This window comes from Saccopteryx leptura, chromosome 3 (assembly GCF_036850995.1).
Source record: "Saccopteryx leptura isolate mSacLep1 chromosome 3, mSacLep1_pri_phased_curated, whole genome shotgun sequence".
Lineage (NCBI taxonomy): Eukaryota > Metazoa > Chordata > Mammalia > Chiroptera > Emballonuridae > Saccopteryx > Saccopteryx leptura.
This window is the reverse complement of record NC_089505.1, coordinates 253,511,009-253,536,906: the sequence shown is the minus strand read 5'-3', so window position 1 is coordinate 253,536,906 and position 25,898 is coordinate 253,511,009. Positions and strand designations below refer to the sequence as shown.

The 25,898-nt window shown below is 42.9% G+C and overlaps 1 protein-coding gene across 1 annotated transcript; it reads left to right on the top strand.

Annotated features, from left to right (window-relative positions):
- The first annotated feature begins 370 nt into the window (after positions 1-370).
- Positions 371-5,279, top strand: LGALSL (galectin like). The gene is made up of 5 exons (XM_066378151.1): positions 371-931; positions 1,756-1,827; positions 1,981-2,069; positions 2,684-2,861; positions 4,797-5,279. The coding sequence occupies exons 1-5, from the start codon at positions 896-898 to the stop codon at positions 4,938-4,940; spliced, it is 519 nt and encodes a 172-aa protein (XP_066234248.1). The 5' UTR covers positions 371-895; the 3' UTR covers positions 4,941-5,279.
- Positions 5,280-25,898: the final 20,619 nt, after the last annotated feature.

Below are 25,898 nucleotides of genomic sequence, written 5' to 3'. Positions count from 1 at the left end.
TAAAAGAGCCTACCATGAACCCTCTCTGCCTCAAGCTTTTGGGTCACATATTTAGTTATGCAAGCCTAGAGGCCTTTCATTACCTTTCTACCCTAGAGAGCAGAAAGACTCTTTCCTCTCACATTTTTGGAATTCTCTGAAAGAAAACTCGAGCACTGGAATGACACCCCCACCCCCAGTCTTCCCTTGACCTCGGCCTCCACAGTCCCACGGCCCCAGGACGTGGCCGGAGAAGGAAGGCGGTTGGCTAGAAGGGAGGGGCGGGGATGTCACAAGCACCTGTCACCTGGCAGGCTCCCTCACTTCCCCACCGCCCCAGCCTCACCCACCCTCTACTCCCTGAAGGGCCAACAAGGCCCTCGCCCTCGCGCGCGCCCCTACCTGGACAGGCCCGTCCCTCCCGCCCCAGCCTCCTGCCACCGTCCAATGGCCAAGGGGCAGGACAAGCTGAGCAAGCTGCGGCAGCCCAGCTGGGTCCCCGCCCTGTTCCCGGTTCCCAAGCCGGGCTCCGGCGGCCTTTAAATGCCGTCCAGGGCCAGCGTGGTGCGGCCCTCGCCATCTTTCTTCTTCAGGCGGCGACAGCAGCACCCTGAGGTAGAAAACAGCACCGACTCCGTCAGTCGCTATCCCAGCGGCAGCGGCCACTTCCGACCTCCGGGCCGGCGCCGCCGCCCCATCCCCTCCCCCACCTCCCGGGCCTGCCAGCCGGGTCCGCGCGGGGCCCCAGGCGTGCGCGCGCTTTTGCGCGCACGCGTGTGTGCGCGCGCCCGAGCCATTCTCGGACCCGCGCCCCCGCCTGGCGCAGGACCGCCCCGGGATCCCCGCCGGCTCGCCGCGTCCCCTGTCCCGCTCCTCCCGGCCTCCAGCCGTGCACCCCGCCGCGCTCTGCAAGAAGATGGCGGGATCGGTGGCCGACAGCGATGCCGTAGTGGTGAGTGTGGCGGGGCGGACCCGAGGCTCCCCCTTCCCGCGGTCCCCCACGCCGCGCCGCCTGCTTCAGTCGAGCTGCGGTGGAGAGGAAGTCGAGCTGCGGTGGAGAGGAGCTGAGGCCCAGCCTGGCGCCCCCCGCGTGGGTAGGCGCCGGGTACCTGTTAGCAGGAGCCGCTGTGTGCGGGCGGCATGGGGGCGGAAGGGGTGCCGGCGGCGGGGGCTGCTGGCCCAGGGAAGGGTGTTAGGGGGCAGACCGCGGGATGGGGGAGACTGACAGCCCCCTCCGTGCCGTGCAGCCCCCGGCCAGGTTTGTGCTCGTTGCACGTGTGAAGGTGCGCGTGCATGAATGTGTTGGGGCGTGCGCCCCGCGTCCGCCCCCGACCGGGGATTCCCCCTTGGAAATGGGTCCGCGCTGGCGGCTCCCAAGAGAAGTTGAGCGCGGCCGCTGAACTCCAGCCACGTCCCAGAGGACAGGCCTGGGAGACAACCGGTCCAGATGCGTTTGCGGTTGGAGAGGGGCCTGCCCTACAGTGCTGGGCTCTAGCTACCCGATGTGCCTCGACCTTGATTTTGATCTAGATCTGAAGGGTCTGGGGATCTTCAGAGGCTTAGCTACCAGGTGGAAAAGACGGGTTTTGTTCCAGAGGTTTATCCGTTTACTCAATGGACTGTGAGGCGACAACACATGCAGACGCCTCTATTCTGTAAGGGCTGCTGGATTCCGTCAGATTTGTCTAGGTTCTTCCCGGCTTCTTCTCTTACCCCTTACCCCTACCCCGCAACAGAGAGCCTTTGAAAAGCCAATCTTTCTGCTTCTATTTTTAGAAAATAGATGATGGCCATTTAAACAACTCCTTGGGCTCTCCCGTTCAAGCTGACGTGTATTTCCCACGACTGGTAAATGATTTTTTTGTTCTGTGCTCTGTGTCTCTGCCAGTACCCTCTTCCTTTCTAATTGCACTTTCTAATGGGTCAGGTCCTCAGGATCTGAGGGCTTGGCTGTTCCCTTACAGACTGTAAACTTCCTGTGTCCCCTCTCATCCTTTGCAGATAGTTCCATTTTGTGGGCATATTAAAGGTGGCATGAGACCAGGCAAGAAGGTATTAGTGATGGGCATCGTTGACCTCAACCCTGAGAGGTAAGGCAGAGTTATCAGGCAGTTACAAGGCCCTGCCCACTTCTATTTACTACTCCTCCTCTTCCTCTCCTTGTGGCCACCGTTTCTAGTTGCAAGTGCCAAGAAAGTACCATGTTCCCATGAAAAGAATGTGTATGAATCCCAGCCATCATTTCTCCAGACAGCTATTTATATCAGAGATTATAAATATAGGCCCACATCATTTTCTCTTTGACCCTTAGGGAGGCCAAAAGATTTTTTTAATGAGTTTTAAACTTGGTATTTGGAGCAAGAACTATCAATATAAATAATAACTAATTTACAAGATATTATTTCCCCTGGTCAGTTTTTGAGAATTCTGAAATGGATTAAGATACAGATGTGTGGATGGTTTGGGGTATTTGAAATCCTGAATATTAGTCATTTGCAATGCCACCAGAGCCTCCTTTATGTAACAAAATGACTGGTCTGCTTGTAATCCTACTTCTCCATACCTAGTCTAGCCTCCTGTGTGAAGAAGAGGAGGGTCCTGTTAAAAGCAGACAAACCCTGAGAAAGAGAAAATATGGGAGCCTGGGTCATTGTTGAATGTTGTTATAGCCAACCCTGAATAAATGAGATGATTTTCTTACCAGCTTTGCGATCAGCTTGACCTGTGGTGACTCAGAGGATCCTCCGGCTGATGTGGCACTTGAACTCAGAGCTGTGTTCACAGACCGGCAGCTGCTCAGAAATTCTTGTGTATCTGGTGAAAGGGGTGAAGAACAATCAGCAATCCCTTACTTTCCATTCATCCCAGACCAGCCATTCAGAGTGAGTACCTCGAGTGCTTCAGCTCCAACCACTGGCAGGGTGGTGTTTTTCTTCTCTAGTGTGTGCCAGGAATGCTTCAAGGAGCCAGAATTTTTGCATGTCCAGGAAATTTGTCTCCCAGTGGTGAAAATATAAAAAAATCTGTTTGCTGATATGAATTAACATTCTCCATGATAGCTCTTGGCTCTGTTTAGCCATTACATTTAGTAAATAAATCTTATTTTACATATCCTGATTATTAAGAATACTTTTCTATGTAGTGCTCAACCTAGTACTAGTATATAATAGAGACTTGTCTCAATCAAAACATATAATTGATTAATAAATATGCATTTTCCTTATTTTTTTTCTCAACCTTTAAGTAGCACTAAAACTTGTTGGCTAAAGAATATAGTGATTACCATTTCATTTTCCAAGGCCTGTCTGTGTCCTTGTTTTCCCTTCTACATTAAGTAGTCTCAGTCTGTTTCATTGTCACAGGCTGTGTGACAATTTGTGTGGCTGACAAATTCCTTCCCTTGGGCTTAGGGGAGTATAGATTTGTTCCCCTCTATCTGGTGAGCAGGCAGCACAGCCAAACTTCCCATCCAATTAAGCTTCATTAGCAGCATCTTCCTCTATGAAGGAGAATGCCAAGAGATGCGAGTCAATAATGTGTTAGGAAAGGATTTACTGAAATGTCAGGCCCGGTAATAAAGTTACCCACCTTGTTAACAAAAATCTCAATGATGACAATTCAGTTAGAAGCTCTTGTGTTGCATATACTCCTAATAAAGTAGTATTACCTACTTACTGCTCTTCATCTAGAAATTTACAAGGCCTTATGAAGAAGTAATTATTTTTCTCCCCATCTTATAGGCTAGGGGAAAAATAAGAATCCATGACTTTTCACATCAATGATAGAATTGAGATTGTTGCCCTTCTAATAATCATGGTCTGGGGAAGGCATCCCTACCCAGTATCCCTGGCCTCGCCTTTCTGTAGGATGGTAATGGTCCCTTTGGCTCCTCTTGACTGTGACGGTTTCTTAATTATGAATCTGAATGCATAGCTCACAAGTGTGAGTAACCAGAGTTTCTGACTGCCAAGAGGAATAGAATGCTCCCCAACAACAAAATTGAAATTAAGTCTGCCCTTCTTGGTGATATGCTTTTAGTAATAATATGAATTAAATGTGACTAATATCACATATGGAGTCTCTTCTTGCATGGTGACTACTAATGCTTTTAATAAATACATAGCACAGAACCCATGATTAAACTCTGGTGAATTGCTTAAGTTAAGAAAAAGAGGAAGAAAAAGCTTTTACCATATGGAATCAGTATTTCTGTTTGGCTTACTTAACAAAGCTTTGTTAATTATATATCCTTGGTCCAATGGTAATTACTGTGTAACCTCTCTGCTTTAGTGTTTCCCAGGTTCGAATGTCTAGACTATTACATATATGCTACTACTAGGGACCAGTTTTGCCTTGTGAGGGGCTCCTCTGAAGGTAGGATAAATTGTTCAGGGGGAATGACAGTGGAGGCATCAAGAGCCATGTAAATAAAGCTATGCTACCTTCCCTTTCTGGAGCGCAAAGAGAAGGGAGAAATGTTAAATCATGAGCAATTCTAAATCTTTAAAGGATATTAAATAGTGCAGAGTAATGGTTGGTAAAGTCTCTGTTCCTCCTCCCAGCAAAAGCAGAATCTCCTTGGAACTTGGTGGAAATGTAAATTTTTAGAACTTACCCTAGACCTACTAGATTGAAAATTTGGGTTTGTAGTCCATCAATCTGTGTTCTAACAAACCTTCTGAACAATACCAGTGTACTCCAACATGTGAGAATCATTGAAGATGTTGCCTTTCTTTCTCTAAAATGAAGTATTGTTTGTTTTCCCCAGCAGGGTTCATTGAAATTGTGAACTGACATTATTATTTTGTTTCTTGAAGGTGGAAATCCTCTGTGAGCACCCACGTTTCAGAGTGTTTGTGGATGGACATCAACTTTTTGATTTTTACCACCGTGTTCAAACATTATCTGCAATTGATACCATAAAGATAAATGGGGACCTCCAGATCACTAAACTTGGCTGATGTTTAAACCACCTCTATTTCAAATAGGATCAGGTGCCACAACTATCTGACTGTTGGTCTGGAAGAAGTGTCTTAGCAAAATATGGAGACTTAAAAAGAAAACAAAAACAAAAGGCAAGCTTCACGGTCTCTTCTTTGCAATTTGAACCCAAAATGACAACTTCAAATGAGGTTTGCCCTTAGGAAGCTGTCAGAACAAAGACACCGAGCCATTATTCCCAGAGAAAAATACATTTATGCTGGATTTTATTGACTAAACTGAAATGGATTTGTGATTTGGTAGCAAGTTCTTCATCTTTTCAAAGCAAGGTGATGTTTAGAAACAAAAGTGCTAAAGACTTAAAATAACAACAACAAAGACGGTACACCGAAAATCAACTCATTTATGCACTGAAGTGTAATTGCGTAGCACAACCAACATTTTAGTCAGGGTAATTTACATAGAATGTAGGTTGTTCAAGGTTTGTTTGGTTTTTTTGTTTTTGGGGGGGGTTTTTGCACAGCATAATGTTAATTCAGATTTTTAAAGCTTTCTCATATTTATTTATACTCAACATATGTATTAGAGAATGATTACTATCTCAAGAAAAACAAGTTATGAACTTTTGAATGTACAAATATCTTAGGTCCATGGGGGAAAAGAACATTACAATCCTAAAACAGGTGAATTTCTACCTTAAAGAATTGAGTCATATCCTCCAGACCTCTAAACTTAGAATCACTTGATATAAATTGCTGTAAGTGCTTTTGGGTAGGCTTTACAACATTTCGGTAAAACTGCTTTTTTTGAGTTTTGACAATTAATGTAAAATTCTATTCACATTGCTTTTTCTCACTGTGAATTAACACAGTATTGGCTTCCTTAAGACTGACTAGCTACTTTTCCCTAGATTAACATAATGGCTCCTTATGTTCCTATTAAACTAATTGACACCATGTAAGAGGTGATTGTCTGGACAATTTTTAAATGACTATTATATAAACTGTTAAGAGTATAATATGAAAATGATTCTGGAATGCAGTGTAAAGCAGAAGCAAATGGCCCCAAATAACTTACTTACAAATAATTTATATCAACTTCAGCTATTAGTTCGTTGTATCACTTTTATTATGTGACCCTCACCAGCAACCCTAAGCAATGCCTTTGCAGCTTCAGAGGAGAGGATGCTTCCTATTTTGTTGGCTCTGCTGAGATACTAGGGTAAGACGGGATTCAGATTAGGAAATGATCCAATTAGTTTATTTGAAAGGTTAACTCTGAGAACTCCAGGTCTTTGGGTCCTGCCAATATTGTGAATGCTTCCTAAGAAGTTTTAGGAGTTTCCCTGCACTTGTGGGACTGATCAGACAGCAGTGTCTCTCTGACGAGCCAGAAGGAGTCTGCACTATTATAAATGTCATCAAGAGGCAGGGGATAGTAGGAGTTCTGGGTGTTGAACTTCCCAAACTGCATTGGCCCTGGAGGGAAGGACCCTTGGCATTGCTTTGGTCAGGTAGTAAGGGTGGGGGAGAAAGGGTGCTAGGGTGGGGGTGTATTTATATATAATTTAGGTTTTGTTTGTACAGCATACCGCGTCTTGTTATGACATGTTCTTGTCCTGCTTTGCTTTGAGTTTTTTTACACAACATGCAGAGGCACTGAAGTGGCCACGTCATTTTCACGTGTCGAGAATGTAGACAGTGTTTCAATACCAAAGTCTAAGAAAAAGAAAACTAAAATTGTGAATTTCTTTATAGGTGATATATTTGGATTCTTCTAACCTTTCAAACTGTGAGCACAGTTCCATTGTGTTATATAAGAAGATACTTTACCCAACAAGACTGGCTTAGCACTGAAAAGCTTTATGGACCAGCTGACTTAATCAGCCATATTCAGCCAAGAGGGCTGTCTGTGGCTCCAGGTGTTTTCAAGCCAGTGTGATTAACTTCTCATGGCTCATAAAGCCACAAGCTTTTGAGGAGTGTTTGTAGAGAAGCTTAGAGAGCACCCTGAAATATATTTGTAGGGTTTTGATTCTACTTATGGTAGAAGACCCCCACAGGAGGTTTCATTTGAGTGGACATCTATTCCCACCCACTGCATAATTCAACAGAAATTAGAGGAGTTGGGAGTGTAACTGATTGGAAATGACACTCTGTACTCCTCTCTACCTATCAGCTAACTGGTTAGCAGCCAAGCCCTTAGGCAGCTTAGTGTAAAGACTGGCTGTTAACCCTTCATTTCTCTATGAGGTGAGTGGGAACCTCTTGGTTAAGCCTATTGGAATTAATCTAACTGATATGATAGTTTGATTCAGATATAGGTAAATCAGCAGGGGTCTAATCCAGCTGTACTAATCGTTAACTATAAACTGGAATTCACATCCTTTTGGCATGTGAGGTCCCAGGTGGGCATTCAGGACAGAAAGTGCAATTTCAAGCTTCACGGGAAAGCATTTGGGTGTGTAAGGAGTTACATCTGAGCAGACCCCTCATTTTGCAATGTGACCAAAACCAAGGAGTGTAACTAACAATCAGGCTCTGGGGGAATAAAAGATAGGCTTTAGACAATCTGTCCATTTCTACATCAAAATGGAGTGATGTTTGTATCTACTTAAAAGTTAATAGATGTGACTTCTACTCCCTGGGCTATCCCAGAATTGTCTTAAAATTCTCCTTTTTCTTTCTTTTTTTTTTTTTAATTTGAAACCCCATTTCAACTCTTGCCAACCTCAGTTCAAAACTCTCTAAGAGATCACTCAGAATTGATGGTGATTTGTTAAAATGGCAAATATTTTAATTTGTATTAAAAAGAAAATATCCAGAAAGAGGGAGGGAGCCCTGTTGCAGTGGGAGAAACATCCATGGCGTTTTCTGGCATTAATGTAGGAATAATGTTCCTCTGATGAGATATTTTCAAAGAAACACTTTCTTATTTACTGTGTGGTGTAAAATGTGCTAAATGTGTTCTTACATTATTATGTCACTGCTGAAAGTTATTTGCACTATAATAAAGGAATTTTCTACAAAATGGTTTCCAGTTGATAACATGCTAAATTTGGCACCAGGTGTGATGTACCCTGCATAGCAGTGTTCCCTCACCTTCACTCTCATGCTCCAAGACTCATGTTCCTGTGCATCCCACACTGATACACTGATCAAGGGAAGGAAATTTCCTCACAGCCCTGGGAGACCTAATGAGTTTATGTTGTGTATACAGTATATTCTTCTTAAATAAAATTTACATACAGTACATTCACAGCCTGACCTGTGGTGGCGCGGTGGATAAAGCGTCAACCTGGAATGCTGAGGTTGTTGGTTTGAAATCCTGGGCTTGCCTGGTCAAGGCACATATGGGAGTTGGTGCTTCCTGCTCCCCCCCCCTTCTCCCTCTTTCTCTCTGCTCTCTAAAAATGAATAAATAAAAAATTTAAAAAAAAATCAGTATGGGAGGGTACTATTCTATGAGTTTTAAAACATGCATAGGTTCATGTAATTACCACCTCAATCAGGATATAGAATTGCTCCATCACCCCAAATAATTTCCTTGTGCTATATAACTACCTTTGTAGTTTTGTTTGTTTTTTTAGAAGAGAGACAGAGGGATGGACAGGAAGGAAGAAAGTATCAACTCAAAGTTGTGGCACCTTAGTTCATTGATTGCTTTCTTACGGGCCTTGTTGGGGGAGAGGGCTCCAGCCGAGCCTATGACCCCTTGTTCAAGCCAGCAACCATGGGCTTCAAGCCAGTGACCATGGGGTCATGTCTATGATCCCATGCTTAAGCCTGTGACCCCGTGCTCAAGCTGGTAAGCCTGCACTCAAGCCAGATGAGCCTGTGCTCAAGCTGGCGACCTCAGGGTTTTAAACCTGGGTCCTCAGTGTCCCAGGCTGATGTTCTATCCGCTGTACCACCACCTGGTCAGGCCTATACCTTTGTAGTTAAACTTGTTCCCCACTCCTAACCCTAATTAGGTAACCACTGATATGTTCCCCTTTCTTTTAATTTTGCCTTTTCCTGGATATCATATAAGAGGATCCTACAGTATGTAATCTTTGAGATTGCCTTTTCCTTTAGCATAATGCACTTAAGATTTACGTTGTGTGTATCAATAGTTTTCCCTTGTTATTACTGAGTAGTATTCCATGGTATAGATCTGCCAGGTTTTTTTTAACCTGTTAAGGATACGGTGGGTTCTTAATGAATTGTAAAATACAGTCTTAGCACAGTATATTCAAAAGCAAGGCTGCATTTTGCTTGCTTCTCTTTCTTACAGTTTTAATGATTAGGAAAGAAACTTGATCCCTTGGTTTTTCTACCTACAAGTAAAACTATGGCTTGTAGAAGTTTGCCTAGCTTCAGTTACAGGTGGTGAGCAAAGAAATATTGACTTACATGCTGGATCTAGGGTCCTACTTATACCTTAGTTAGTTTTTTTTTTTTTTTTAAATTTAAGTATGAAAAGCTGTGAGGCAATTCTCACAGCTTTTACAGTTAAGTACAGGCAGGGAGAGGCCTGTTAAGGTGAGTACAATTTGCTGAGGCTGTTGTCAGGCAGAAAAGGTGGGGACAGTTTATTGAGGCTGTTGGAAAAAGATAGGAGAGTTTCCCCCACCCCCAAGCCTAGCTAGAAAGGTTTGTTTGGGGATATGACATCTGGGAGGAAAATAATTTTTCCTCCCACCTTCTAAGTGGGAGGAAATCCTTCTAACTAGGCCAACGATCAAAATAACATAAAACAGACACTTACAAGAGAAAAGGTCTAAAATTTACTACGGAGGTACATGTTGGGGTGCCATAGGAATGAGACCCAAAGACACATTGAACAGTTGAGGCTTATGTGGCATTTTGGACTAAGGAGAAGGAGGCAGGGGTCTGAGATTTCAAACAGAAAGCAGGTGATTCACGGGAAGAAAAAGAGCAAACGTGTAAACAAATTCTTACTGTCACCCAAAAACTATGGGACACAGAGGCAAATTCAGCAAACAGGCTTTGCTAATTTTTCTTCTTTGCCACATTTAGTTTATATTATGCTAAGTGATGTTTCCTTCTTTAAAGCAGGTTTTTCCCTCTGAATTCCTTTAAGCACATAATGGGAAGGGTGAAAGGTTCTGAGTCTTTTGTATCTTAATAACCAGTTTAAAATCAATATCCCAAAAGACATATTTTGGGGTGGCAAAAGTTTGGTATCCTCTTTACATTTGTTTTATGACATCATTTTAGATTTCATAGTGTGGAATATACCCATAACTGGAGCCTCCAATTGCCTCAGACACTTCCGACCTTCCTTCATTCGACAGGTATTTATTGAGCTTTCTCAATTGCTGTTCTAGGCACATGGTTGCATCAATGCGTAAAACATACAAAGTTCTTTGGTGGTTTAAGCTTTAGTGTGCTTAAGAAACTTTCTTTTCTCACCTCTGAAAGATTCTGTTTCAGTAGGTGTAAAGTAGGCCTCAGGAGTTTATATTTTTAAGAAACATCCTGGATGGTGTGGGTTTTCCTGGATCTCGAATTAAGTAGCTCTGCTGCAGGAATTCCATAAACATTTACTGAATCAAACTGTTGAATTGTGCAAGGTTGTGAGAGTCTGATCTGTGGATAGTTTATTTGAAAATTTGATTTCAACACTGGGCTGCCTGCTCTGCCAAAAAAAAAAAAAATCATGCAACTGTCATTACAATGTTACAACTATGTGTCATTAGCCCTGATTTAACTCCCCCTTCTCCTGCCCCTACTCAAATATAAAACATTATAATAAAAGAAATGCTTTTCAACCAAGTTTTGTAAAAATCCTCCTTGTCTGTGTTGGTTTAAGACTTCAGAGGCACCCTGACACCTATTTTAAGACTTTATTCATTTTTTTAAGAGAGGGGGGATGGGGAGAGAGAGAGAGAGAGAGAGAGAGAGAGAGAGAGGAGGGGGAGGAGCAGGAAGCATCAACTCCCATATGTGCCTTGACCAGGCAAGCCCAGGGTTTCAAACCGATGACCGCAGTGTTCCAGGTTGACTCTATCCCACTGCACCACCACAGGTCCTGACACCTATTTTAAACAGTGGATGCTATGAGAAATATTGAGGTTCTGGGGGAGGCCTGCCTTCCTCCTGGGAAAGATTTTAATTAGGTCTTCATCACCAGGGAGACTCTCCACGGTGGAGCCCAATTGTTCTATGAAGCAAAAAGACACAGTGGCTTATAACTTGTAAAGAGGACGGAGGGCAAGTGGTAAGGGCCCAAAGGAGCGTTCATGACATTTTGGAAATGAATTTAAAGTCTTCCTTTCACAAGAAGACACAACTGAATGTATATTACAATGATTTTTTTCCTAAAAAGATCCTCAAAAAGCAAAAACAAAAAACCTGCCTTTGCAAGATATATAGTTTTCAATTAATAAAAATGGGTATATGCACAAGATGCCAAAACAATACTCAGCCTAGAGAGAAAGGGAAGAGATAGCCACTGATACTTTCTCTTGCTCTGATACACCTTTCCATCTCCCAAATAAAGATGGTGTCCAGGTGAGCAAACACAGAAGGTAAGGAAAGAAGCATTGTGGTTTGATAGGCTGACACAGTCCCTAAATAATAGGCCCTGAAAAGCAGCAAACAGGCGACAGGCCATGGGGTTGAAATGGGTTTTGGGGGGCCCTCCACGCTTTCATCGGGAAGAACAGTAACAAATGTTTGCTTATAACTCCAAGACCTCCCTTTCTGTCACTAGTCTGTATTAATTAAAAAAAAAAACAAAACAAAAAAAAAAACAGATGCAAATAAAGTTTACTTAAACAGTTGATATGGGAGCTGGAGGAAGAGAAGTAGTGAGTCATTTAAAAGAAATCATTTTTTAATTTATTAATTGATTTTAGAGAAAGAGGAGAGAGAGAGAGAGAGAGAGAAACATCAGTTTGCTGTTCTACCTATTTATGCATTCATTGGCTCATTCATGTATATCCGGTAACAGGGGATCAAACCTGCGACTTCAGTATCAAGATGATGCTCCAACCAACTGGGCTACCTCAGGGCCAACAGTGAGGCTTTCATCTTTTGTAAGGATGAGAAATAGGGGTGGGGTGCTGAGCCTCAGGGATTTGTCATGTGTGCTCAGGCAGACATTTTAAACCTCCAACCTTAATTAGTCTCTGGTGATAAATGGCAATAATGACACTTGTGACATGTTTGGAGGGCCAAGGGTGACAACAAGTTGTACAGAAATAAAACATTTCTTACAGCTGGTAAGGCTAGAGTTAAATAATCATGATACCAATTTCTATAACAATTTTCCACAATTTTGTAAAGAAACAGCATTAAAAGTGCTAATCCTGAGACTGTGTCTAATCCATCAAAATATGGTTTTTATATGATTTCATTGAAGTCTATTTTACTTAAATTCTAGCCCAAATTAGCTGTAAATTAGGTAATATTTAGAATGATGTTTGTAAAATGTGCTTAGGAATTTTTCAGTCTGCATTATTATAGCTGTTCCAATATTACAAAGCACAGGTTTCTCCTAATATAATAAAACTGATCTTTAGTTCAGCATAAAATGATTTTTAATGTTATTTTAAAAAGTGAACAAGGGAGAGATGTACAAAATTATGAGGAACTGCCAAAAACAATTCTTTTTCAACGAGAATCTTTATGGAATAGTATGGTCTGTTGCTCTTATGATTCTAATCAACCATTTATTTATCCCTCATTTTTAAATACTCAAATAAAACACACACACTATGGGACACAAAACCAGTCTATTTGAGAAGGTTGGAAATAGACGTATACTCATAACGCTCTGACTAAAGTCAAATATTGGGGTTACCTCACAATTTAGAGTTTTTAAGGCAACTAATATTTTGTAGACAACGTAAATTTCTGACCTGAGAGTCCCCTTGCAATCCTCAGTAACTTCAAAATTAAGTAAATGATTTTAAAATTTTTGCTTGCTAAGTTGAAAGAGCAAATATTGGCCTTTTTATATCGTTTGTGCTCTTAAAGTATGTCTATGTAGTTAATTCATGTCCACAGTCCCTCTCTGCTATAAGAGAATCACTCATAACTGATGTTAATTAAGCTAGATAGGAACGGAGCACTTTTACATGAAAGCACTGTACTAGACACTGTGGATTATAAAAAGAGATAAATGATATATGCCATCTTCCCTTGAAGAATTTATGATCTAACTGGAAAGATAGGTCATATACATATAAAATATACATAAAGATGAGTGTCAATGAACTCGGTCAGACTAAGTGGGCAGAACATTGCTTGTAACAGGAGTTTCAGAAGACAGAGCTTGCTGATCACTGGGGTGATTTGTGATGGTGTCTGGGCCTAAAGGACTTCAACAGAGTATTCAAGGGCTTGAGTGCCATTTGCCCCTGTGCTGCAGCACAGCTCCCCAGTATATACCAAATTCAGATTTGATCTGAAAGGCCACAGTGGTATTTTTCAAAGTTCAGTGACAAAATTGAATCAGGCCCTCCAAAGAAAGAGTTCAAGGAGGAACTTGATGTTCTTTAATTACAAAACACAGGGGTCTTTGGGAGAGAGCAGACCCTTTCTTTAATAAAGCCCTGAGCAACTCCTAGATGAAAACATAGGCAGTAAAACCTCTGACATCTCTTGTAGCAATATATTTTATGATATATCTCCTTGGGCAAGGAAAACGAAAGAAAAAATAAACAAATGGGACTATATCAAACTAAAAAGTTTTTGCACAACAAAGAAAACCATCAACAAAATGAAAAGACAGCCTACTGAATGGAAGAAGATATTTGCCAATGATACATTCAAACAGTAGTTAATATCCAAAATTTATAAAGAACTCACACAACTCAACACCAAAAAAACAATCCAATTAAAAAATGGGCAGAAGACCTGAATAAACACTTCTCGAAAGAAGACATACTGATGGCCAATGGACATATGGAAAGATGTTTAACATCATTAATCATCAGAGAAATGCAAATTAAAACCACAATGAGATATCACTTCGTGCCTGTCAGAATGGCTATCAACAATAAATCAACAAACAAGTGTTGGCAAGGATGTAGAGAAAAGGGAACCGTCATGCGTTTGTGGGAATGCAGATTGATACAGCCACTGTGGAAAACAGTATGGCAGTTTCTCAAAAATTAAAATGGAACTACCTTATGACCCAGTGATCCCATTTCTGAGAATATGTCCTAAGAATCCCAAAACACAAATTTGAAAGAATATGGAAGAATGCTCATTACAGCATTATTTAAATAGCCAAGATCTAGAAATAGCCCAAGTCCCCATCAATAGGCAAGTGGATTTTAAAAAGCTGTGGTACATTTACATAATGGAATACAATGCGGCCACAAAAAAAAAAAAAAAAAAAAAAAAAGAAGGAATCTTACCTTTTGTGATAGCATGGATGAATGTGGAGGGAGATTATTATGCTAAGTGAAATAAGCCAGTAAGAGAAAGACAGATACCACATTATCTCACATATATGTGGAATCTAAAGAACAATATAAACAAACAAACAAAACAGAAACAGCCCTGGCTGGATAGCTCAGTTGGTTGGAGCATCGTCCCGATGCATAAAAGTTGCTGATCAGGGCACATACAGGAACAGATTAATGTTTCTCCCTCTCTCTCTCTCTCTCTCTCTCTCTCTCTTCCTCTCTCTCTCTCTCTCCCCTCCCCCTTCCTATCTCTCTAAAATAAATACAATTAAAAAATAAAACAAAAAGTAGAAACAGACTCATAGATACAGAGGACAGACTGATGTGGTTGCCAGAATGGAGTAGGGTTAGGGGACTGGGTGGAAAAGGTGAAGGGATTAAGTACAAATTGGTAGTTACAAAACAGTCCCAGAGATGTAAAGTACAGCATAAGGATATGATCAATAATATTGTAATAACTCTGTATGGTGTCAGGTGGGTACTGGAAATATCAGGGGAACATTCTGTAAAGTATATGGCTGTCTAATCACTATGCTTACACCTGAAACTAATACAAAAAAATAGTGATGTAAACTGTCATTGAAAAAGTTTTTTTTTAAAAATCAAGTGCAGAAAAAATAAAGTGAAACCTTGAGCAAAGAAAGGACTGCTTCATGGAATATCTGTGGGGAAATGATATCATAAATGCATTTAATGTACTCATCTTCAACTCCATATATTTGCCACCAAAACACAAAACAAAACCACCAGCTATAGGGAAAAAAAACCATGAAATACTGTGGGCAGTTCCACCTGCCATCCCCTCGAGAGAGCAGATGGCTTCAGAATAGGGATGTGATGCAGATGTACCTTTAGTTGGTCCTGTTGCCTGGGTCTCTCAGAGTTGAATCTCTCTCCCTGCAGCGTTATATCAGTGTTTAAAAATACTATATCATTGATATTTCCTGTGCATCGCTCCTAAGTACAAACCAGATATCCTTTTGCTGCTGCTCAAAGAAAGAAAGATCTACTCCAACACTGGAGGAAGAACTGCAGTGTTGGATTTATGGAGAACTAGTCTCCAAAGTCCCCTTCCTAATGATTGTTCAAGGGAAATTTTGACATTAAGCTATTTTTGCCTGATATGCTGACTTTTGTGCCTAACCCATGTATGTTTATCCTGAGTGGATAGTTTTCTTGTTTATAGTTAATGGCCAGCTCCTGAATAGCAGAATCCATTTTATGAGCTCCGGCTCTAGACACAGGGATGTCCAGTAAACCTGTCTGTGGTGTTGGACAGGTTCTGTCATCTCATTGTGATCTAGGAGCTAGCCACTAGCTACCTGTGGCTTTAAAGCACCTATAATGTGGCTAGCACCAACTGAGGGTCTGAATTCTAACTTTTTAAAAATTTTAATTAATTTATCTTTAAATAACCACACATAGCTAGTGGCTACCATATTAAACGTGTAGGTCTAGAACATCAGACCCTGTTGAAGTAATGTTTGGTCTAGATCAGGGGTCTCAAACTCGCGGCCCGCGGCCCGCAGACTAATCCACGAAGTTCAAAATATTAATCCAAAATATTTATCCAAATATTCACATAGCAGTTGCTATGTGAATCTGAGCCATGTTCACCATCAAACTCAGGAAAGTGTAGGCAGTTTCTAAAGGCTATAGAGCAAGGGTCGGGAACCTATGGCTCATGAGCCAGATGTGGCTTTTATGTTGGCTGCATCTGGCTCACAGACAAATCTTTAATAAAAAATAATAATAACGTTAAAAATATAAAACATTCTCATGTGTTACAATCCATTCATTTCCTACCACTCATGTTCATGGTTGCGGGTGGCTAGACCAATCACAGCTGTCCTCCAGGACAACACCAAATTTTTATTGGATAATGCGTAACATACACAGGTCATTGTATGGCTCTCATGGAATTATATTTTTAAATATGTGATGTTCATAGCTCTCTCAGACAAAAAGTTTCCCAACCCCTGCTATAGAGGTCTAGTGATATAATAGACCAAGGTGCTCCTGGGAAAGAACCCATCCTGGAGGAAGAAAGAGTCCAGAGAGCAGTTTGTCTCAGGAAGGCAGACAGGCAGGCTTCCGAAGAAAGTGGCAACTCTGTGGTCAGTTCTGTGTTGTCACTCATACTGTCCCAGGGCCAGCTCAATGGAGCCACACCTGAATCCTAGAACAAAGGGCTTCAATAAATTCCCTGTTTCCCAGTGACCCCATCCCCCGCAGCATTGAAAGGTAAGGTGACGGCAACATGGCGAGCAGTCATGTATTCAACCAACACTTCCCCAGCATGTCCTAAGAGCCAGGTATGGTGCTAGATGCTAGTGGCAGTGTTGGCAGCTGCCACAGCACCTGCCTGCGCCACAGTCTTCAGTAACCTCTGTACAGCGGTCAGCAGTACTGCCAATGTCACCAATGAGCACCAGGAGTGTAGCTGTCCATTTTGAATTGCAGTGATGATCCAACGCATTTAGTTATTTTTACGACTCTCACCACTGTATTTATGTGTTTGTCTAACCCATAAGTGGCCAGTCTCCGGTGTACAGCCTTGAGTTCACGTCAAGCCAGCCTTCAAGGAGAATGCAATGCTTTGTCCTATCCCCCAAACACCAGCCTACTACAGAAAGCATTAGGGAGAAAAAGATTTTACTGGCTGGTTTGTGGGAAGAAATGCATATCACCACACACCACATAACAAAGGAATAAAAATCCCGGGTAGACATTCTTTTTCTCTCCAAGTTCCTCTTTGGACTCTCGCCCTCTCCAACCCTCTCCTAGGCAGTGTCTACACCTCTCCTCTTTATGGTTACCGTACCTATTCTGTCTGTACCAGCTTTCCCAGGAGCTTTTTAAAGCACTCACCCAGTAGGGACTGTTCCCTCTGTAGGGAAAACTCTGCCCCAGGAAAAAAAAAAAAAAAAAAAAGAATTCTCTCTCATTTTATTTGTTAGTTTCTTTAACACCCTGCATCATTTCCAAAAGAAATCAAAGCAGCAGAAAGTGAACACATCAAGACAGGTGGGAAGGAATATACCAAAACCTTCTGGTTCTTTCTATCCTCAAGATTCAGGTTTTAATGTCTCTTTAATTTTTCCAACAATTTAACTTTAAATAAAGTACCTCCGCCCTCTCAACGCTTGCTTGCTTGATGTCCATCTCTCCTGCTGGATGATCATTTCCATCAGAACAGGTTCCTTACTAATGTCGCTCATTGCATCCAAGCATGTAGCATGGTGCCTGTCACAATAAAGAGTGAAGAGATGTTTGTTGGATGAATAAATAGTAGCCAAGATGCTGTGCAATAAATTGTCCCAACATTTAGAAGCTTAAGACAATAAATATGTATTATTTCACACAGTTTCTGTTGGTCAGGAGTTTAGGAGCAGTTCACTAGGTGGTTCTCACTCAGGGACTCTCCTGATAGTACGGATAAGGGGTCAGCCAGGGCTGTAGTCATCTGAAGGTTTGATGGGGCTTTGTAACCGGGCACTTCCTTTGTATTTGAGGGGGAATCAGTTTCTCTCCACTCAGAGATACTGTGCAAAGAAAAAGAGCATAAGAATAGACAGATTGGGGTTCAGTCCTGCTGCTTGCCAGCTCCGTAATCTCTTTAAGTTTTGACCACTGTGCGCATCTTTTTTCTCTTCTGTGACATAAGGCTGTAAAAATCTTTGCAATATTATTGTAAGGATTAAGCAAAAGAAAGTCCATCAGGCACTTAGCAGAGTGTCTGGTATGTAATGAGAGTTCAATAAATGGTTACATCAGAGTGACGACACCCTCACCTGATATTTTATATTCTAGACCTCAACTTAGCAGTTCTGGGGTGACCTGAATAACAGAGCTTGTCAGGTTATCATGTTGCAGATAAGAAAAACAAGTCCAGAGAGCTTAGGTGACTTGTCAACGGTGTGGCTTTGCTCCTCAATGCTTGTTGGGATCCTGGGCAGGGGTCTCTGAAAAGACACAGCAGGCACCAGCCTGGGAGGCTGGTGAGTGGCCTGAGACAGCAGCAACCTATTTGGGCTCCCCGAGGTCATCCTGGGGTAAGCTGAGACTCTGGTTGCTGTCTTGGTTGATTCTTCAGGGAAGACTCATGGGCCTGAGCCACCTCCCAGTGGATGGTTCAAAGGGACTAATTAGTGGCTGGTAAAACAGCAGTGACAGGGCATCCTTATCCCAATAAGCCACTTGAAAGCATCCAGCAGCTATCACCAGATGGAGAACAACCATTTAGGCCTTAATGAGCTTGTAATTCTGGAGAGTCCCTAGAGCCTTACTAATTATCCCATCTTTTTGTTGTTGCTTTGTTTTTGTTGTTGTTGTTTTATTATTGGTTTCTTACCCTTTTTTTTTGTTTTTTTTGTTTTTTTTTTTTTTTTAGGTTTTCCACAGTGAGTAGTCTCCTGCTTTGATTACTTGGTTAGTCATCCATACTGTCCCATCCTACTTCCTGGGTAGATTTTCAGTCATTTGCAAATGCAAGATTATGAAACTGTGTTTGCATTTGCCTGATTTCATTCTCCCTTTAATTCACCCAAATAGCTTCCATCTTTAGCCCAAAGAATATACACTTTTTTTTTACTCCTTCCAGAACCTATTACAGCCCACCCAGGGCTCAAGAAGTTCTCTTTTCCTCTTTTCTAGATTTTCTACAAAAAAGTAACTCCACCTGACCAGGTGGTGGCCCAGTGGATAGAGTGTCAGACTGGGATGTGGAGGACTCAGGTTCGAGACCCCGAGGTTGCCAGCTTGAGCACGGGCTCATCTGGTTTGAGCAGGGCTCAAGAGCTTGAGCCCAAGGTTGCTGGCTCAAGCAAGGGGTTATTCGGTCTGCTGTAGCCCCCCAGTTAAGGCACATATGAGAAATCAATCAATGAACAACTAAGGAGCCACAACGAAGAATTGATGTTTCTCATCTCTCTCCTTTCCTGTCTGTCCCTCTCTCTGACTCTCTCTGTCTCTGACACACACACACACACACACACACACACACACACACATACACACACACACACACAAAGTAACTCCCAGGTTAAGCAATAAACAAGGCACCTGACCCTTTTTAGGTCAGGTGGGGTGGGATATAGTGCTCTGCCACTGGCTTTTATGAAAAACTCTGTACATGTGACAGCACCTACCACCCCCACCATGAAAGTTAAGTAGAAAGTTTATCTGTGTTTGCACTACAGTAGGTTCAAGATATGCCCTGTCCCACCCAATGACCTAAAAGACAAAAAACTCCTACTTATGCACAAAGTTCGCTACAAGTGAAGTGTCTGGGGCCAGGAGAAGACCAATAAGACAAGTGGTTCTCATTGGCTGATTGTTTGCAATGGATGGTGGATGCCACAAAATCATGCTCCAGAATGTCACTGTGGATTACGCCTGAGGCAGGGTGTGGTATTCCCATCAGGAGAATCACACTCTGGTGATACGGCCCTGCCTCTAGAAGGCGCCTGGGAAGAATTCTAAGAAAATATCTGGAAGGACAGCATTTGGGTCTTGTAGGACTGGGACTTAGAAGGCAGGTCTAAAGTGAGGCAGGGAATGAACAGAGGCATAGAACTCAATTCTTGTGTTGTTCTATGTTGCCTTTTTACAGATGAGAACATAGAGATCCAGGGAGATGACATCAACTGCTTAAACTCACACAGGTTGCTAAAGGTAGATGCAGAGATGGAATCCAGATCTCCTGATTCCTAGGCCAGGACTCTTCAAGAGAAAAGCCAGGAGCAGGAGGAGGCAGCATAGGAGGTAGAGCTGAGATGGGAGTTTCCAAGGCCCCTGGAGAGTGGCTGAAAGGAATACTTCATATGTTTTCCAAGGATTATACCAGTTTAGGGACTAATGAATGTGACCCTCCATGAAATTGAATTTTGCTTCAAGGGTAGAAAATAAATACAGAAAGAGAGAAGGGTCCACTCAATTTAGGGAGATGCCCTACAAAAGAAGGGCTGAGATGAAGGCAAACTTGGAAAGCTGTGTGCATTGCAGACTATTCAGATCTATAGCATTTCTATAGATTAAAAGAGAACAGAGCTAAACTTCCCAGCTGTGGTGACTAAGAATGACATAGTTATCCTAAGGTAGGTGCCAAGGGCCAACTTTGCCAGGCATGCTCACTGCTCATACCCAAGAGGCATTGGCTTGTAGGGACAGCTCATCCAGAGGTCCTGGGGTCTCTACCTTGTAGAGAACTGTTCATCCTTATGAAATGGGAAAGGGAAAGGATTTCTAAGTTGCTTTCCAAATTAAGTCAGAAAATTGAAATATGAACCCTTGAGTGAACATGGGGTGGAGACATTGAGGAAGATGGCTGGACACCAAGTTTTCTAAGAGTACTGAGGCCCCCACTCAGACCCTGAGAGGTCCGTGTGAGGGTAGGACAGCACATATATCTGGCTTCCTAGTGGGCAGGAGATTGAACTGCAGAGCCCAGTGCAGAGTCAGAATCTGGGTACTGCGCCTGTCGCTGTCGCTGAGGCTGAGGCTGAGGAGAACGGAGGGCACTGGCTGTTACAGTTCCACACACCTTCTACTGGGCAGCTGTGTTCTGTGAAGTGGACATTTGTTCTCACAGCCAGACCTTCTAGTTTCTGGGCTTCTCTTCACCCTATATTCCCAAGAAGATGAGCTCTTTGGTTCTTCCAAAAACTAACAACTTGGTGTGGGAGTTGGAGGTGGTATTATACACCACGGCCAAGTATAGCCCGGGTCTTGAGGGAAAGGGTGCTAAGAACTACTTGGGTCTGCTGCTGAGTAACTTTCCATCACCCCCGCCAACCTCCCCAACCCCTTCACATACTATCTAATTTGAATTTGATTGACTGAAAACACAAGGATTTATTTTTTGCTCATTTTTACATGTCTATCTCAGGCTGATGGAGGGTGTCGGGCTTCACATCACCTTCACTTAAAGGTCCAGGTTGCCGGAACCTCCATCATTTGGGAAGTCGCCAGTCACCCTGGCAATCAGTAAGCACTTAATAAGTAGAACTAGTGTTTTCCTTCTGGAGGCGGCTTTCCCCATGGTATGGTTCTGTCGAAGATGGTGTAACCAGGGATGGAGAGGGTGAGAGCATCCATCACAGGGCAATGGAAAATCCAAACAGTAAAGATTCAGGAAACTGAATTCCAATTTTAAAACTGCCAGTTACTGGCAGTTACCTAGGACACTTTATATGTGTTATAAACAGTTTCTGTGGCTTGAATCTTGGTTGTTGTGATGTTTAAATTATCCTTAATGTGAATGTGCTTTAAGATGTAGGCTTTGTGGCCCTGGCCACTCGGCTCAGTGGCTAGAGCATTGGCCTGGCGTGCAGATGTCCTGGCTTTCATCTCCTGTCAGGGCACACAGGAAAAGTGACCATCTGCTCCTCTTCCCCTGCCTCTCCCCCTTCTCTCTCTCTCTTCCCTTCTTGCAGCCAGTGGCTCGGTTGATTCAAGCATCGGCTCCAGAAGAGACCAGGTGGATCCCAGCTGGGGAGCATGCAGGAGTCTGTCTCTCTATCACCACACCTCTCACTTAAAAAAAAAAGATGTGTAGCCTTCATCATAATACATTTTGGTTCTGAACTCATTAATCATTCTCAGGGCCTTGATAATGAGCCTAGTCAAGCAGGACTCAGGGCCGTCTCATTCCCAAGCCTTGTGTAGCCCTTGGACTCAACACTGTACTTTATTGGTGTCACATTCCTGCAGCTGTCATATCTTGTGACCTCTGGTCTCAAAAAGGGTGAGTTTCTGGTGAAAACATTATAAGTCCCTGTGTTTCCAAAGAAAACTTTATAAGATTCGGAGTGTGTGAACACTGAGCCTTCCTTTTTTCTGCTTCTTGTCTGATCAGCAAAAGGCAGCTCATGGGCCAAGAGGCTCTTCCAGATCAAAGCTCTCCTGACAGGCTTTCCAGGTACCTGCCAGCACGCTGCCCCCTGGAGCACTAAGATGCCCAGGCCAGTCCTTCCTGTCAGGAGGAGTCTCACCTGGACAGGAAGAACTGACAGGCTTCCTGAAAGCATTTGATGAAGCGGAAAAGAACACTTTTGAAAAGTCAGACCTTTGTAAATAGGCACTCAAACAGTGCCAGGAGAAATGTGCATTGGAGCAGTCTTGCTGACAGGCCATTTGGCAAAATGCATCAAAAGTGCATATGCCACTTGAGCTAGGTATTCCATTGCTAGAAACTAACCGCAAGGAAACAGTCTAAGACAGGGGTAGTCAACCTTTTTATACCTACCGCCCACTTTTGTATCTCTGTTGGTAGTAAAATTTTCTAACTGCCCACTGGTTCCACAGTAAAGGTGATGTATAATGTAGGGAAGTAACTTTACTTTATAAAATTTATAAAGCAGAGTTACAGCAAATTAAAGCATCTAATAATAATTAATTACCAAGTACTTTATGTCAGATTTTTGCTAAGTTTGGCAGAATAAATCTTTATAAAACAACTTACTATAGTTAAATCTAATCTTTTTATTTATACTTTGGTTACTCCACTACTGCCCACCATGAAAGCTGGAATGCTCACTAGTGGGCGGTAAGGACCAGGTTGACTACCACTGGTCTAAGATATGCCTAAAGATTGAGAAGCCAATTTTATTCTTTACTTCACTTTAATTTTATTCTTAAAGGTAAATCTGTGGAAATACCCCTATATTTCTTATCACAAACTCCCCAATTTTGGTGATGTTATCTTAAATGGTCTCCGCTTTTCATAACTCAAAAACCTGGGGTGTGGGTTCTAACTAATACTCTTCTTCACAAAACTTCTATGAGAGTCAGCTAGACTCATTTTACATGAAACATTTGAAAACTCCTTTAGAAAGGCTGTCCCCTCGCCCTGACCAGTTGGCTCAGTGGTAGAGCATCAGCCCAGTGTGTGGAAGTCCCAGGCTTGATTTCCAGTCAGTGTACACAGGAGAAGTGACCATCTGCTTTTCCACTCCTCCTTCCCTCTCTCTCCCCTTCCCTTCTGCAGCCATGGCTCAACCATGGCTCAAATGGTTCAGGCAATTGGGCCCTGGGCACTGAGGATGGCTTCATGGCCTCACCTCAGGTGCTGAAATAGCTCAGTTGCTGAGCAACGGAGCAAGGGCCCCATATGGACAGAGCATCACCCTGTAGGGGGCTTGCCGGGTAGATCCCAGTCAGGGCACATGCAGGAGTCTGTCTCTGCCTCACTGACTCCCTCCTCTCACTTAATTAAAAAAGAAGAAGAAGAAGAAGAAAAGAAAGGCTGTCCTCTGACTTTGCAGAATTAGGGTAGGATCTCAGCATCTGACTGGCTTATTATTCCCAAACTGAAACAATTCTACTGATTTCAAACCCCCTTCCCCCCACATTCAAAAATACATGTTGCATCTACTTCTTGGGCTTTTGGAGTATCTGTGGCACAAAGTTTCATGATGCTTGAAAACTGTATTGGTCACAAAAAGTAACCCTGGCTGCTAGAGCAAACAAACCCACAATTCTCAGTGACTTCGTGAAATAAAAAGTGAATGCCTAGCTCGTGTCAAAGTCTAATGGCGTTGGCAGAAAAACTCCGTTCAACTCCATTATCTGTGAAACGGATTCCTTCTACCAAGTGGCTTTGCAATTTCTGGTTCCTCAGAGTTCTCCAGTAGATTCTCTGTACTCATCCCCCAGATAAAGGTCTCTGCTTCTCAAGTGAAAACATAGAGATCTGGGAAGTTTTAAGGAGCCAGGCCTGAAGGTGGTATACCTTATTTCTGCCCATATTCTACTACTTGGAACCCATTCACATGACCCCAACCTAGGAGAGAGGCTAGAAAAAATATAGGCTACCTACATGTCCATAAGGAAAAGGAAGTGGGGTTTGGTAGCCACATTGCAGTCTTTGACTCTGTTTTCCAGCCCCATTTCCCCCACACCTGTTTTTAGTTGTCTCTAACCTGCTGTCATGTAACCAATAAAACAGGGACTGTCAAACAACCATGCATAAACCAAATCTAACCCATGGCCTGTTTTTTGTCAATAAAGTTTTATTGAAATATAGCCATACCCACTTGTTCACTTACTGTCTGTGAGTGCTTTCATGCTATAATGGTAGAGATGAATATTTCTGGCAGAGACCCTGTAGCCTGCAAAGTCTAACCTACTTACTATCTGGATCTTTAAAGAAAAAATGTGATGACTCTTGCAAAGATGCATCAGCTTTCCAAATTCCAAAAGTGTGTTGTTCTCTCTTTTCTGAGTGTTTTCCTCTCCTGTCTCATTGCCCTCTGGGTCAGCATGCTACATGGGGAAACCAGCAGCTGAGACCACCTGTAAAGAAAGGCTTCCATGAGCCCTGGCCGGTTGGCTCAGTGGTAGAGCGTCGGCCTGGCGTGCAGAAGTCCCGGGTTCGATTCCCGGCCAGGGCACACAGGAGAAGCGCCCATCTGCTTCTCCACCCCTCCCCCCTCCCCCTCTCCTTCCTCTCTGTCTCTCTCTTCCCCTCCCGCAGCCAAGGCTCCATTGGAGCAAAGATGGCCCGGGCGCTGGGGATGGCTCCTTGGCCTCTGCCCCAGGCTCTAGAGTGGCTCTGGTCTCGGCAGAGAGACGCCCCGGAGGGGCAGAGCATCGCCCCCTGGTGGGAAGAGCGTCGCCCCTGGTGGGCGTGCCGGGTGGATCCTGGTCGGGCGCATGCGGGAGTCTGTCTGACTGTCTCTCCCCATTTCCAGCTTCAGAAAAATACAAAAAAAAAAAAAAAAAGAAAGGCTTCCATGTGTGAGGGAAGAACTTAGATGCTCTCTTATTGCTGGGGTTCATTTTGGTCTTTTTCATAGCATCGCTGAAGTTTTTCATGGTTTTAGGTTTAAGGAAACTTTTTGTGAATTTAATTCCTTTCTTTAATTCAATGTCCAAATGAAATTTCCATATCATCTGTAAGTGAAGTGTATGTTTTAACTAATAGAACAGAAAGCAAACAATATGTGTGAGGTCAATTAAAGGACAACAGATGATTTATAGGAAGAGCAAAAATTGGAGAGAGAGGTAAGGAATATTTTAAGTCTCGCAATCTACCACCCCGACAATACCTCTTTAATCTCATCATATTGTTGTCACTGAAAAAGACTAAATGCAAAATGTGATCTATTGTGCTATCTTTGTAAATTCAGAGATTGTATGGCACAGATTATTTAAAATTAACAGTGACTATATATGTTGCTTTACTGTCCTTTATTATACATAATGTTATTAAACGTTGCTCTGTGATCAAGTCTTCCTGGATCCTTTCTTTATTTTAACAAAGATTTTGAGACTTCAAAAGAATTTGCATCCCCTCTCTTGTCGCCTGGAGTTCCTGTAATTCACAGCAGCAACCATCCAACTCCCAGGGACTCTGCCAGGCCCTTCTGTGGTGTTTCCAAGGACAGAGCATTGGTTTCAAAGGGCACGGACACCTCTCCACCCCTCCCAGTGCTCGAAAAATGAGTTCCAACGCTGGTTTGCTGGCTTTGGCCAGAGCACAGGCCCTGTGGTGTGGAAGGGAGCCACGAGCCTGATGGGGGCTCTCCTCCCCATCCCCTGGAGTAGC

Bases quoted from the DNA above. Each gene is read 5' to 3' on its own strand.
- LGALSL (XM_066378151.1), top strand. From the start codon at position 896: ATGGCGGGATCGGTGGCCGACAGCGATGCCGTAGTG. The intron at 932-1,755 runs GTGAGTGTGGCG...TTCTATTTTTAG, and splicing joins CCGACAGCGATGCCGTAGTG to AAAATAGATGATGGCCATTT. The intron at 1,828-1,980 runs GTAAATGATTTT...CATCCTTTGCAG, and splicing joins ACGTGTATTTCCCACGACTG to ATAGTTCCATTTTGTGGGCA.